This window comes from Anticarsia gemmatalis, chromosome 8, assembly GCF_050436995.1.
Source record: "Anticarsia gemmatalis isolate Benzon Research Colony breed Stoneville strain chromosome 8, ilAntGemm2 primary, whole genome shotgun sequence".
Taxonomy (NCBI): domain Eukaryota; kingdom Metazoa; phylum Arthropoda; class Insecta; order Lepidoptera; family Erebidae; genus Anticarsia; species Anticarsia gemmatalis.
This window is the reverse complement of record NC_134752.1, coordinates 2,020,662-2,036,748: the sequence shown is the minus strand read 5'-3', so window position 1 is coordinate 2,036,748 and position 16,087 is coordinate 2,020,662. Positions and strand designations below refer to the sequence as shown.

The following is a 16,087-nucleotide window of genomic DNA, read 5'->3' as shown; positions in this document are numbered from 1 at the left end:
TGTAATTTAACAGATATTTGTCATATTTTACAGACTGCCTCGAATGATGAATAATGAATCAAAAGCAATCACGAATTTCAATTATTTCAATTTGTACCTCACTAACAGATATTTATTTTACTCTGAAATTTTAACAACTATTCAACATCGTCGACATCGTCTGAACAGCTTTTACTCCATTAAGTTTGCATTTAATACGTTTCTAGCATTTATTTACTTTCCAGCAACTATTATGTAGTTACTTTATCCACTACATATCTATACTTAATAGGAAAAAAAAAAGATAAAAATAAAAAAGCTATTATAAAGCTGAAGAGTTTGTTTGTTTGATTGTTTGTTTGTTTGTTTGAACGCGCTAATCTCAGGAACTACTGGTCCGATTTGAAAAATTATTTCAGTGTTAGATAGTCCATTTATCGAGGAAGGTTATAGGCTGTATATCATCACGCTACTACCAATAGGAGCAGAGAACCTGCAATGTTACTAACATCTCCAAAGCTAGGTTTATTTATTTATTTATCTATTGTAGCACTATAAACATACAGTATCTATTTTTACCCCCTCTTGAGTATAGGCCTCCCTCTCAGTACGCCACTACATACGGTCTTGCGCTTGTCTCGCTCATTGCAGCTCCTACACATTTAACGATGTCGCCCGACTATCTAGTTGGGGCCTTTCTTTTGGAACGCCATTCAGTTATTGCTTTGATCCACCTTCCATTTTCACGTCTAGCCACACATACAGTTTACATATTTATTATAATGTTGTAATCAGAATATTAGCTAACACTATTCAATAAAGTTTCTTAACAACTTAATTGCACTAGAAGACAAGTTAATTATTCCTAAGCCATCAATACTTTGGTCTGTCCTTATTAACCTATAAGCTTCATAATCTTACTCTCCTCGATTACACAAGTAATTATTTACTGAGAATTTCTTGATTCCCCTGAATCCTCTTGTGACCAAACAAATTAACTCTAACGGCTGTAAGCGGTTTAATTTACAGCCAATACGCGCTTGATGGGATCATTTTAATTGCTTTAAATCGGTTTATAATTAATACCAGCTTTTGCCCGTGACTTCGTCCGCGTGGAGATTCAACCGCCTTGAGAGGGAAATTCCAAGAATCCTCTCTTAGTTCTCCTCTACACTTCCTAAGAAATCTTAAAATTTTGACGTTCAGTAATTTCGACTGAGCGTTGTCTATCAGTCAGTCACTTAGTAACGGAAGATTTTTAAATATATACTCAGATAGATTATAATTTTATTGAGTTGTTACAGGAGATAGCACATTTTCTGTTAAAACCTCGCGACAGCTTCGACTTTACTTGTTTTTAAGGTGAATTACTTCGCTCTAGTAGACCGTAACGTTATTTTTTGATATTTCAAAGTCATAAATCAACGCCTAACCAAAAACAGAAGATGGGCCAAGGCATGGTGGTTTTCAAAAAGCATTAATTATACATACCATATTTATTATAATAAAACAGATGGTTTAAAAGTAAATAAATCTCCGTCATGTAGGGACTAGAAAAGTTATAGCCATTAAAAAAATATAGAAAAAATCAACACCTTGTAATACGTTTTCAAGGACTATTTTTGCTTGACGTTGATAAATGGAGCACCTGTATAAGATTAAAATAGGTAAAATAATTTGCTTTAAAAATACGAGTTCGTTCGATTAAATAAACACCTTTTAGCTATATTGTATTTAGATTAAGAAAGTTGTGAGTGGTTTTCGCTGTTACCATTTTTCTGTTTTATTTCAATAAGGCCTTGGTTCAAGGAACACTACGCTTAAAAACCTACGGTTTTTATTGTAGAAACAAACCCCATTTACAAATTAAACTACATGAAATATCCTCGCGTACACTCAGAGATCGATCCGTGCGGCAGTTCTACAATGACAAATTAGCCGCACCGGTGATGAGTATATTTTTGATCATTTATTACTCGAGTCTGACAGAACTAATCCGAAACTGCGATAAAAAACCGGTCAAGTGTGAGTCGGACTCGCGCACAAAGGGTTCCGTACCAAAAAAATACGAAAAAGCCCTGGTATTGCATAAGAATATGTATTTTTTAAATATTTTTGTATTTATCGTTAAAGCGGCAATGAAGATAAATAACCAGATTTGTGAAAATTTCAGCATATTAAATATTATATAGGTACCTGTTACGGTTTGTGAGATACAACCTGTTGACAGACGGGCATAAGCCTAATAATAGTTTTTACTCTTTAGGTACGGAACCCTAAAAATTGATCAGAGCCACAATTTTTTTTCTTCAAAATTAATTTAAGGTTTTGCAATACTTAACTAGTCTGCACTCCATTGAATACCACATTGCTTAATTACTCTAGAGCTTAATGATCCTCAGCTGTTCGCACTAATTGAAACAAATAATTAATTCTCATTGGCTTTTTCACAACCTATAAGTTCAATGAACTGCAATTTCAGGTTTACAGACTGTAAAGCTTTGTTAAGGTCATTAACCGGCCGACGGGATTTACTTGTAAATATACTAATTCAATTAGATTGTACAAAGCGGTCGCTAAGTGGTCCCACAATAAAATACAATTTCAATTATGGTCTTTTGGGATCTGTATTTAAATTGTACCCACAATTCATGACTGCCTCCGTGGCGCAGTGGTTAAGGTTACCACGCCGCGTGCCGCTACCATTGCCTCGGGAGGTCGTGGGTTCGATTCCCACACGGGACAATTATTTGTGCGATCCACAAATCAGGCCTGGTTGTGCTTTGTGTCCGTTGTTTGTATGTTTGTAAAAGTCCCCGCGACACAAGAGCAATCCTTACTACGGGAGTCTTTTAAAAAAAAAGTAAACGATTTGTAATAGGTATCCTACGTTCAAATTAATTAAAAACCTTGACTTCTTGATCTGAATACTGTTTACCGGTAAGTACATTTAATTTTGTGACTACTTAAATTATTATTTAGTCAGAAAGCTTAAAGAGCTTTTAAATGGACAAAATGTCTGTATTATAATAAAAAATTCTGTGTATTTCCAAATTAAAATTGCAGCATCAAGCAGGAAATCATCAGTTTTAAATTCTGAATTTTGTATACTTCTGCCAGCTGTGAACCTGCTTACAAGGCTCTCTACTACGTTGCTAGACTAGAGTAGACGGGCTAAAACGCCATTTCATGCAATCAGGACTTAAATATTGCTGTCCAGTAAAGAGCGTTTGACATTTAAAATTGCCGGAAAAATTAGTTTTAGTGAAGTACACTGAAAGCGTAGATCAATTTTCAATCTAAAAATATGGACAGCTACTCGATAGTCAATGGTAATAGAAAATTGACACTAAAAAAGGCACTTTGTGAGAGCTCGCATTAACGAGTAACTTGAATCGTAAAAAGTGTCATCATGATACTGGGTTGGTAGCCCAGTGTAAATTGAGCCAAAACGTGAAGCATTCTATGTTAAAATTCATGTTCGCGTTAATTCCTTGATTTTTGGAAAATACTCCCCAAAGGAGGTGAAATTTAACGCGGGTAAAGCTGCGGGTGGAAATCCTAGTGTTGTATAAAAAGCATACAACGTGAAAGTTAAAAACTTAAGATAGATTGAGTACTCACCTCGTCATAAATTCTTAATTGCAAGGACAATGTAACGTGTGGATTGTCCACAGTCTGAACTAGTGCTAACTACTTTGTATTCACAGCTCGGCCGTAAACTGCGGCTCTGTTCCGGTATCTCATTACAAAGCTAGTTAGAAGTTACACTCGCATTTGTGTTAGATTCTGTATAAATAGTCCAACCAGTTCGTTGGACGTACGACTGCGAATTTCCCTAGAGAAACCGGTAGTGCAACTGAATCAAAATTTTGAACTGTTTTCTTACTTGTGAACCCGCGCGGTTTGACTCGCGTATAACTTAGGAAAAAAAAAGTTTACCTTCAACCACCTATTTTAACCTGCTTGGGGACTATGTTTGGAACGGGTGTATTTGATATATTTGATACGGATTTCTGGTATGATAAGTATTTAACCTGAAGTTGGATTTTTCTACTGTCGTTAGTATAGTGTTTGATATTTAATATGAATTTTAATAAACAGTTTTATGAAAAATCCTAATGGCCTTGATTAATTTTTCATACTAAGTTTCGTCGATAGTAGCTGGAAATACTTTCTATCTACGAAAACCTCAGTCAGCTTGTGACCATAGGTATTGTAATCGTAGCAATCTAATGCAAAATACATGTTCCAGTGAATTTCTATATGGTATTAAATAACACACTTCGAGGAACCTTTGTAGCTCTATTCATAATTCCAGACGGCCGAGACAGCAGTCTAATCGTTCAACGAAAAACGCATGTTCGAAGAAATCCCGTGTTTCTTACCTGTTTTCTCGCAGGAATCTCCGAGAATATGAATTAGGTTCATTCAATTCTACGAGTACAATGAGTATATGTCTATGTACGTGTGAGTTCAGAGAACAATTTCGTTAACGTTACGTAAACGGTTCAAAGAATGAAATTAGGCCGACGGTACTGACCTTTCTGCTTTACCGGACTTGCTCTTTTACCTGTTTTCTATGTCTAAGGATATAAATAGAGCTGTAAGAGTTTCACAGTCAATTAATGACGGGATTTTTGTTTATTGCTCAGATAAGTAGAAAACAAGTAGTCTGGTCAGTTTGGATTCAGATTGCCATGATGTAATAGTTCAAAGATATACATATATTTATTGGTTTTTTCTGATACAGGAACTTGTCGGAGCCAAAAACATAGCCTGGATAGGAGACGGCCCACCGGTAGCTGAACCTGAATGTGGTTTCGACGGCATCAAGTGCTCCCTACCCCACGACCCTGGAGTATTAATAGCTGCTCTAGCCGTGGCCGCTGCAGCCATACTCGCAACAGTTCTCATGATACGACACTACCGATATGAACAGAAACTCGCGTCTGTACTGTGGAGAATTGAAGCTAAGGACCTCACTTTCATATCAGCGTATAATGCCCATCAAGGAAGTGATAAGGTATTGTGTGATGTGAGTGCTAATCTTTATTATATTTGTTTTATTTTGTGTTGTTATTAGTTATTTGTAGCACCTGCTGTTAGTAGTACAATGACGCATAGTAAATAAATAAAGAAAAATAAATTTAATCCATTAATGTCCCACTGCTGGGCTAGGATCTCCTCCCGAAATGAGGGGCTAGGCCTTTAGTCCACCACGCTGGCCAATTGCGGGTTGGAGACTGTATGTAGGACAATGCATAATATAATAATTTAATAAAGTTGCTTCGGGTCTGTGCACTAGCATTCCCGCAGACAATTTCCAAATTGCAAAAATATTTTTGTTTTCTATTCGCCTTAATGTTCTCAAAAGCTTGGGGCTTGGTATCATGCCAGGAATAAAAAGAAAAGGCTTGCATGTTACTTTATGAGAATTACTCGCTACACTACCTTCATTTACGTAAGACAAACAAGATGTAAGCGTATTTAGTCAGTATCGCCGTCCTTGTGTACTTAATAAGCTACATTTCTGTACCGTTCTGTGAAAATAAATACGTCTTAGAGGCTTATTACTTTTATTTGTCCCTTTAGACGTCCGTCCAGCATGATATGGAGACCAGGCGAGCACACACCACGATAGCACTACACCGAGGTAATATTGTCGCCGTGAAACGTCTGCGAAAGAAGAGCATTGACGTCACACGAGCTATAAAGAAGGAATTGAAACAGGTATATACAATAATATGATCTAGCTCAAAAGATTTTAATACCTAGAAAATTTCGAGATTAAATAAATAGGTACCTTTCAGGCTTTATCGGTGAAAAATGAAGCTTCTCTTAAATTATTAACAAGTTTGACATTATAACATTCTGATTTGTATTTAAGTTCAACCATCAAAGGACTTTTCAACGGATTCTTGTACAACCGTTAGTCTGCGTAATACTTACACATTTTTGAAAGGTAAAAAACATATTTTGAACAAAAAATCTAAACAAAAAATTTTCTTCAAATCCAATTATATTTCTTTAAAACAAACATGTGTATGGAATTATAATGCTAAAGATCTATCTTATTGTTATATTATGCGGCAGGGGCCTTTTTTCCCAAGTAATCTAAATTAGAAGCATCTTTTACGAAGAGAACTACAAAAGTATCAAAACTCAGAATCACGCTATACGCATATGCACCATCATCTACAAACAAAAAATCGTTTTTCGGCTTTCGTTTACACTGGAAAATTTACAGTATATTGAGCACTAAAGAACTTAGTAACTATTTCGTATCTAGCAATAACATGAAATGGAAAATCACTCTAACAGCACCTACCTACAGGATTTTGATTTTTGATACTATATTCGAGTAGGCAATTTACAAGAGGAAAATAATAATTCCTACTTCAATAGAGATTGTAATTGCCTCTGTCAGAAATAAACGTAACAACTAAGCTCATTTTAATATCAAATAGGTAATTATTGCGAACGTTTTGAGTAACTAGTTCTCTATTTAATAAACAAGATGATAATTTTGATTGGAAAAGTTTAGTCATAATCGTTGGCGTACCTTTTTGTGGTCTGCTTTCACTTAATTATTCGTATTTACTAGTTGTCAAATACAGTTTTGTCTTTTTGCTACAGATACCTATTTTAGACATACACGTTCATTTCAAGGCTCTCTTTTGAGGCGCCCATAGCCAGTTGTGCTCACCGGTCGGTAAACGATCTGTGGGTTAAGCAACCGTTGGCGCGGTCATTCAATAGATGGGTGACCGCATAGTGGTATTTGAGCTAGGCGTCTCCGTGCTTCGGAGGGCACGTAAAAAGTCGGTCCCGGCTGTTACCTACTAAGGTAACAGTCGTTTAGCCATGTCAAAGGCCTTCGGGCGGCTTGAACAACTTTGACACTAGAAGAAGGACATATGATAAGAAGAAGAAGAAGGCTCTCTTACGTAGTCGGACCGCGGTCATACACAACTACCAACCGAATATGATCGAAGGTCAAAAATCCACTGCTGATACCCTCATGTGATAGAAGGTATCCGAATTCCAAATTGAAGGGAATCCTCTCATAAGGATCTAACGTAGGCCTTCAGAGCTTAGCCGGAGGACTTAAAAGTAACCCACAGTGCGAATAACATTTATATCATAAAAAATAGATATATTCAAGTTCATCTCATCTACGGGCAGTCAGAAATAAAAACGAAATATTAATTAGACGACATTATAAAGGCATTAAAAGTCCTATAAACAGTGTGAAAACTAGCGCTACGGTACAGGTTCACCATACATAATATGCAGTATTAAACTAGCCTGAAGCATATAAGCTAAGTTTGCATGAGCCATAAATAGATTTTACGAGTTTCCACTTTACACTTAACGCCAGTTGCGACCACCCGTTGGCAAAGAACTTTACATCTAAGTTTTACACATTATATTAAGTTTCTCTATGCATATACTTTGCTTAAATTCAGTTAAGAAAAATACATGCTAGTCAATTAATTCAACTTATTTTTGTTAACGAACGGTGTGTTCTTATACCTACAAGCCGGTTATTTTACGCCAAATAATTAGGGGAATCTTTATCCTCTTACAGAGTAGCAACACATAATTACACGATATTTTTATTATTAGGTCGACAGTATGATACTTCCATTGTCAGCTCGACTTACGTAAAGTGGGACTGATTGTTTATTAACTAAAGTACCGAGGATCTGTGACGACAAAAACTTTTTCTTTTAGTCTAAAACCACGTTGAAATTCATTCGTTCAGCATAGTATTTGTTTTTTTTTATATTTAGATACTTATTATAAATTGGCGAGAAGGGTAACAAATTGACGATAGCTACTAATGCTTTTAAATGGGCATGTTGTACTTAACTTTGCTTCGATCAGTTGAGTTGACCACGTTTACGCGAAAACTACGAGTATAATAGATAATAATATCTATAACAGTTTTACGATAATAGTAAAATTTTACGGCAGTTGTAAAAATATGATAGAATTCTATCTAGAACTACGTTTTATGCCGCCCACATACGTTATTTATAGTTCATTGTTTTAGTACTCACGAGATCGAATCATATTTACAAATTAATATTTGTTTTATGGGTCTTCTGGATAATCTATAAAGCAAGCTGTTTTGTGACTTCACATTATCCCAATTAAGGCGCAAAACAAATATCAAAAAAGTATAGTAAAAGTTCAAGGGTACAGTATTTTAATTATAATAATTAAAGGTTCAAGTACTTTTGAAATATTGCCTAGGACGAAGTTCATTTTATACACCGAAATGTATTGACTGAATTCGGTTTAATGAGCCAAAAAAAGAAAATAAATATAAAATTAAAAATAAATTTGATGTTACAATTTCTAAGGAACTATTGACTTAATGGCTGTTCTAAACTAATAGATTATGCGCTATGTAAATGCTGCTCGATAAATTTTAAAAACCTGTACGCTAAATGGGTTTATAGTTTGTGATTCATGGGTTTCAAATATATTTTCAGCTCTTTTATAACGATTAACGGCCATATTAAGCGTATAAATTTTCTTGAAAGATGGAAATTTAGATTTTTTATTGTATTATAAATATTCTTCAAAGGAAATTAAAATTTTACTGGTAACGCTTTTCGATGAAAGAATTTATAAAAGGAGTCTCGATAGGCTTTGCCTTGAACCTTCACAGAATAAAATATTTCTTACCCCACAATTGGATTAAAATGCTATTTATATTTTATTAATAAATCAGTCATCTGTACAATATTTTTCACTTTTGTTGAGTATATTACATAGGTTCGTTGACTCTATAAAATGTTTCGGTGCTAAGAAATTTACGATAATCTAACTTTTTATAGAGCTCTCAAGCTAAACCAATAATTTTCGATATTTATTTTATAACTCGTAGGACAAAAGTATTTCAATTACAATTTTATGTATTTGTAACAAACAATAATAGAAAAAATAATTGATCGATAAAAACAAGATACAAAAGATATTTGTAACCTTTTTTAAGGACCGTCGCAAGTGATGTTCTCTGTTTGCTAATCCCTTTGAGAAAAATTGGCATGATTTATCATACGTACAAGTAGTACATACATACAGTAAAGAGGTGCCTGGAATTTCTTGTCAGTTACTCTCCCTTTTAACATTATAAATTTGTAGATAATTAAGCAAGAACCTCAGACTTAAGTTACTATCCATAGATACTTAAAACTCAATTTCCTATACGACAAAATTTATTATTTAATTATTTCATCAGATCAGAGAACTCCGCCATGAAAACCTGACAGCCTTCGTTGGAGTATGTGTGGAGAGTGGATCAGCCTGCATCGTGTCAGCCTATTGCTCCCGAGGGTCCTTAGCCAGGGTCCTTGCTGATAGAGACCTGCATCTCGACGACATGTTCGTTGCCAGCCTAGTAGCTGACCTGCTGAGGGGACTAATGTACCTTCATGATTCTGCGCTGATCTCTCACGGGAATCTGACGTCGAGTAACTGTTTGGTGGACAGTCGATGGGTGCTGCAAATTGCTGATTATGGACTGCATAATTTAAAAGGTGAGTGTTTCTGATAGTTAACTTTTTCTTGTGTAAAATGGGATATATCGTAAATGTATTTAGCTTATCTTTATTGATGAACTCTAGCTGCTGTTATGAATGATTAAATTGGTATTTGAGAACAGTAAATAAATAAAAGTATACATAAGGTTGTGCTATAAATGTAATAATTTAACTCGTTTATATTTAGGAAAGGACAACATAAAATATTTCTTTTATAAAGTAATGTTACTAACTGACTCAAGGCCTATGGCTAATCAACAACTTTGAAATGATTTCAATAATAGTATCATCTCGCAAAATGAAATCGATCAGATTCTGCGAATAATAATTACACCGATCGTAATATCAATTTACTATACGAAATACACATATTAAATATTCATTTGAAATTACTCCTACTACTTGTATAGCATTGAAATACAACAAACGTACTCGATTTCAATAGAAATTGGGTTATTATGAGGCATTCTATAGAAGTGCACGGCCTTGTGACCTAGATCGTATTTCTCATGAACCAGGATTAGTTATGACATTCATTGGTTTATTGGGATTCAATTAAATGGCTGCTGCTTCCATAGAAATATTAACAATATCAGTAGAGCCTGGCGGCTGCTTCCATAGGAATATTTATAATACTAATTGAGCCCAGGTAATTTCGAACGTATGTTTGTTTTGTAAATTAAATAATATATACATATGGGCCATTTGGGTCTGTAAAAAGTTAAATTTTTCTTGTGTTCAAAGTGTTGCTTAACCCTACTGGTCGTTTACCGACCGGCTACTAGCTATGAACTTATGATATATGAATTTGTACTGATAAATTTGAATAATTTTGACCCATTAATATCCCACTGCTGGGCAAGGATCTTCTCCCGTAATGAGGGAGGGGATAGGCCTTGAGTCCACTATGGTGGCCAAGTGCGGATTGGGGACTTTGCATTCCTTCAAGAACTGTTCTAAAGAACTCTGGTATGGGAGGTTGCATCATGATGTTTTCCTTCACCGTTGGAACAAGCGATAATACACAAATAATTTCGAAACCTTCGTAAACATGCATCGGGTTTCAAACCATCGACCACTTGCGTGGATACTAACTTATACCACTATTCTATTAATAGTTTTTACTTATTGGATCTTTATTCTTTAGCGGGATGTTCAGACGCGGAAGACGCACTGCGCATGGAGCGTCGCATGCTGTGGCGCGCTCCTGAACTACTTCGAGACCCCAACCCTCCCCCCAGAGGCTCGCAGAAGGGAGACGTGTACTCCTTCGGCATCATACTGTACGAGATCCTCGGGAGAAATGGACCCTGGGGTGATACCATACTTACTTATACTGGTAAGTCTTTTCACATATCATTTCGACCTGACTAACATTCTTTGAACAAAAGATTGCCATTAGAATACTTATGTAATAAATCATGTCGCATTTTTAAGTCCATCTTGGACGTCAGAAAATAGTTTAAAAAGTTATATTTGTTTTCCTCGTACTCAAACATTCCACTACGCAAAAATGGTTAGCAATTTATTAAAATTGTTTGTAACACTACATTTTAAATTCTGCGAACCTTCTAGTAAATTCAACTGATATGTGTTCGCGAAAGTAAAGATAAAATTTAACAATCTGAAACCGTTACATATTATGAGGCAATAATAATAAGGCAATAGGTAATTATGCGATATATTATACACCTGTTTAGTAGTATTATCAGAAATTACTGACCACAATAACCAAACTTGCCAACAAACTTTAAACAACAACACCGAGTATTCATGAAAAGCACCAAAGAGACGTACTCACCACTTTGTAGTAGTTGTAGTAAATAGGTATGTCAGTGCTAAATCTCCATTAACCTAATTTCTTGCTTTGTACCTTTCAGTTTAATACTGTCTGAACTTCGCTCTTTGCGTAAAATAAAGTTGTTTACTTTAACCTCTCGGACCTCTGGTATGTTTATAAAGTAGTAGTTTCTGCCCGCGTTTTTCGTCATTCGCGTGCGTGAAAAGATTCCTTAGGTTAAAAAGTCCTATAACTTTAACAATAATATAAACTACCTGTGTGCCAAAAGCTATTGGGTAATATTAGAGGTAGTTTCTCACATAATTAATGGATTCTATTTAATACCCAAGTATTGATAATTGGCGATTAAAGAGTAACCAGGAGTATCTTCTCAGCTCTTTCTATTGACCCTACCATTTGAACTGGCAGTAAATTCAAGTGCTGTATGTATTAGACCGAAATTAAGAAAAATCGATTTTTAAATTGCTCATTGCTCACACAGCAAGTTTTTAAATATAGGTCAAAAATTAATACAAAGACCCAGAAATTGTCTGCGCTTTTAAACGATCCGAGAATAGTTATAAAACTCAAATACACATCCTGGCCTGACAAAGCAGACCTTTACATTAGGCGTCGCCAGTATCTGACTTTAATCCTATATTAATTCCTAAATTTTAATCACAATAACGAGCTTTTATTTAGCCTTTAACAAACAAGATGTTAAGTCAGCGTACCCGTTTAACGCGATGTAAACGATATAACACACATGTAGATTATCTATACTAGCATAACTGCGCGACTTCACTCTAACTTTATTTCTGTAGGTCCTGTAAGTCTATAGCACAAATGATATTACGCCTGTTATGTTTTGCTTTTTAAAATAAGTCCCGTGCGGTGGCGAGCCTATCGACATACGGCTGGCATGTTGCCAAGCTACTATTGAGAATATTTAAATTACAAAAGCCTGTTAGCACTTTCCAACCTGGAAATGGCTCTCGAGACTATCCAGATAAGTTTTTCTCATAAAAGCGGTCGTCATCAATGTATATTTTCAAATCTTACTGGGTAGTTCCGAAGTTTATCACGTCAAACTAACAAACAAAAAACTTTCTGCTTTTCTATATTATTACTTTAAATTAGCATACATTTCCATATGCCTAGCTCCTAGACGGGGATCTGACGCATATATTTACTCGCTTTTGTTTGTGATGAATAAATCTCCGAGCTTGTACGCTAAATATGAACAGATAAATATGTATAAGCTAGTCTGTATAAGAACTCAAACTTGCTTAGAATTTGTCGTATAGGATGTTATGGAATACTTCTTTGTTCTACTTGAATAGTCATATGGAACAATTGGTTATGAATGTTAATATTCGAACTAAATAGACTTTTCTCTGGTCTCTACCTATCTCCATGAAGAGGCAAGATATATTATGAGATAATCCTGCCTATATTCTTATTATAACATGTTAGTTTGTGCTCCCAAACTAATAAATAATTGTTGGCAGCTCCTCGCATGATTAATTATTGTATCAACCAAATTATGTTTGGCGCTTGAAAAGAGTGTCCGTTTCCTTCTAGCTCTTCTATCCATTTCCGAGCTAGCGGTAGATTCAGTAATTGAAACGACATTTGACCTAAATTAATAAATGATTTTGATGTTTGAATGTGATAGGTAAGATACTTTCCCGAAATGTTAAGCAAATATTTCCGATCTGGTTTAAATCTAGGTTACGCCTTCCACAGTATAACATATATTGTCTTCCTTAATAAACAGAGCCACAAAGTTACTTCCTAGCTTTTACAATTAATTAATTGCTGAATAAACTTATTCATACCAGTGGCATGCCGGAGGGCAGTCTTGTAATTTTCTTGTCAGTAAAATAATGAGAATCAGACCTTAAAGATTTTCTTTGGCCGTTCTTTTGTTACATTAATTGAATAATAATAGTGCAATTTAACTTTAGTATTTATAAGGCAAAGAGGGTCTCATTATGGCTTCTATGAAAAAGAAGTGGGCTCGAAAGGAACCTGTGACAAGCGAATGCTACGCGCACTATTAAAGTTTTTTTTATAGCATCACGCCTGTTACACCGTTTTGCGTGTAGGCTAAATGTAACATAAATGTTGCCAGCTATTACCGCACTCGTTACCAATCTTCAGGCTATTGTTCAGAAATTTTATTACTTACCCATCCCGAAGTTAAACCTGAGACCTCGTGCACTGTGATTTTACTTAGACCACAGAGGCACTGCTGACGTATTTTTCAATAATAATTTCTTTGTTCTAGAAATCATTGGACGCGTCCGTCATCCCATCGGTGGGGTGTTATTCAGGCCTCCATTAGGCGGCCTGGTGGCGAGGCCTGCGATTCTGGCAGTGCTGAAAGCATGCTGGAGCGAGAGGCCTGATCGCAGACCTGACTTGAGGCTCGTGAGGGTCCGGCTTAAGGATATGCATGCTGGCATGTAAGTACTTATTGGTATTACTTAGTTGCTAATTTATCTATGTACTAGATGACACGCGCAGCTCCGTTCACGAATTTTCTTTTTATCTTTTTTGTTCTTTTCTTTACATTGAAACCTTTTCCGTGTCGTATAATCGATTTTACAAAAGCAACAAGTCGAATTGGTTGAGCCGTTGATGAGTTTTACACTTAGCATCACATTCGGCCGTTAATTTTTATATTTAAGAAGATGGATGTTTATAAGTTATGTGTTTTCGGTATTACAAGCTCTGCTTAGTGTGCAGTCAATAACCGTGTACGAGTTGTCCGATGATATTATTTATTACTTACTAATCTGTATTGCACAGATTAAAAGAGTAGGATTAAAAGTCGTACTATTAAATTTAAATCTGTGTTTTCTGAATGTTAGTAGGAAAGACATAATTAATTATGTTATCTTTATTCATTTTCTAAGTCACCTTTAAAGATAAAATAAATGGTAGCTAATATTTTAATTTACTCAGAAGTTGACGGCAAAATAATTTCGATGCTACGTAAATTCTGAGTACTATTGACATCGAAATAATAAAACTTTTCTTTATAAATACATGGTAAGTAATATGTAATGATTTCGAGAATTTATCTCATAGGAATTCAGCGATCCATTTCGCGTAATCAACTACGATTAATTAATATTATTTATTTCCTAGAATCTCAAGTCTCAAATGCTATAATAACTACGAAACGCTGCTAATTGGACTTTCATAATATCATTAGGAAAGGTTTTCATGAATCAAGGAAACTGGCTAAACAAATTATATCAGTACATTAATATAATCATAAGGGTGGTTGTATACCCCTATGATGGTCGCATTGCTAGTTACAAAATCTATTTTATGTAACACTAGCGGCCACCCGCAAGTTTGTTCGCGTGGACGTAATTAATTAAATGTTTCCGTTTCACAACATTTTTTATTGGCACTCCTCTTATACATATATTGCATTATGTAGCCTATAGCCTCCTCCACCACTTTATGAGACGAATAGCCAGGAAAAGAGAGAGAGGGAGAGAGAGAGAGAGAGAGAGATACTATAGCCTCCTCTATACAAAATTCAACACAAAAAAAATATACGAATCAGTAGTTTCTCATACTAAAGCTTAATGTTATGCTGAATTAGTCATTAGTAAAGACAATGGAACGACTAAAAAGGGTTTTCTTATAACCTATTTGCTTGTCCAGGAAAACGAACATATTCGACAACATGCTGGCCATGATGGAGAAGTACGCGTCCAACCTGGAGGCTATCGTCGCTGCCAGGACGGAACAACTGCTGCAGGAGAAGAAGAGGACTGATGATTTGCTCAATAGGATGCTGCCGAGGTAAGAATATCATAGAATGTTAGTTACAAGTTATCTAAAGCGCTACTTTCAGTATAAGATGTCGCCAAACAATTTGAACACCTGTTTTAGAAAGAGAACTGTAGCACGCTTCTCTACAATTGAAACCATCGAGTATCGAGAGTTTGACATTTAAAATGTACTGCCCAAAATAGTTTCTAAGACGCCCGCTAGAGGCGCTGAACAGAATGTCATACAATTTTTTTCAATAGCTAGCCGGTTGTCGGTTGTCGATAGTGGTAGAGAATCGCGGTACCCAACTTAGTCCAGAGGACTCTTGTTCTGCTAAGCAGTCGACCGATTAAAATATTTAGGAATTAACTGGATATAACTGCTCCGAACTGAATTAAAGTTGTAGTAATTATACCTTTATTCTACTAGTTAAATACTTAAAGGCATATTCTCCGAAGTATCAAGTTTTGGTATAGCACAATCCTTTTAACATCGAAAAAGCTATCAAATTGTGTCATGAATATTTCGGCTTAAAAATAATTGATGTTAAATATTTGTTGCTATGATAACCCGACATTCTTGGAGCTGCTTCACCTGCTATTCAAAGGATCAAAGTATATACAGAATGGGTCGTTCTAAGAAATTTCTGTCAAAGCGTTGTATTTTTTTAACCTTTTTGAAGGTGTTTCTCCGGTCCGACCAGTGCGTCAATTTTTTTAATCTATCTATCTATCATATGGTTAGTGGTCAACTTAGTGTCAAAGTTTTTCAAGCCGCCCGAAAGGGCTTTGACATGGCTTAATGACTGTTATCTTAATTGAGAACAACCGGGACTGACTTTTTACGTGCCCTCCAAAGCACGGAGACGCTCGGTTCAAATACCACTATGCGGTCACTCATCTCTAGAATGACCGCACCAACGGTTGCTCCACCCACAGATCGTTAACCTATGGGCTAGGCTATGAGC

General features: G+C 35.6%; 1 protein-coding gene across 1 annotated transcript in view; it reads left to right on the top strand.

Moving 5' to 3' along the window:
• Positions 1-16,087, top strand: part of Gyc32E (Guanylyl cyclase at 32E) — a 117,807-nt gene that overhangs the window by 88,893 nt on the left and 12,827 nt on the right. The window contains exons 11-16 of the mRNA XM_076117440.1: positions 4,733-5,017; positions 5,575-5,712; positions 9,239-9,536; positions 10,687-10,878; positions 13,613-13,790; positions 15,010-15,150. Of these exons, the coding sequence (XP_075973555.1) occupies positions 4,733-5,017; positions 5,575-5,712; positions 9,239-9,536; positions 10,687-10,878; positions 13,613-13,790; positions 15,010-15,150 (1,232 nt within the window). The remainder of the gene's footprint in view (positions 1-4,732; positions 5,018-5,574; positions 5,713-9,238; positions 9,537-10,686; positions 10,879-13,612; positions 13,791-15,009; positions 15,151-16,087) is intronic.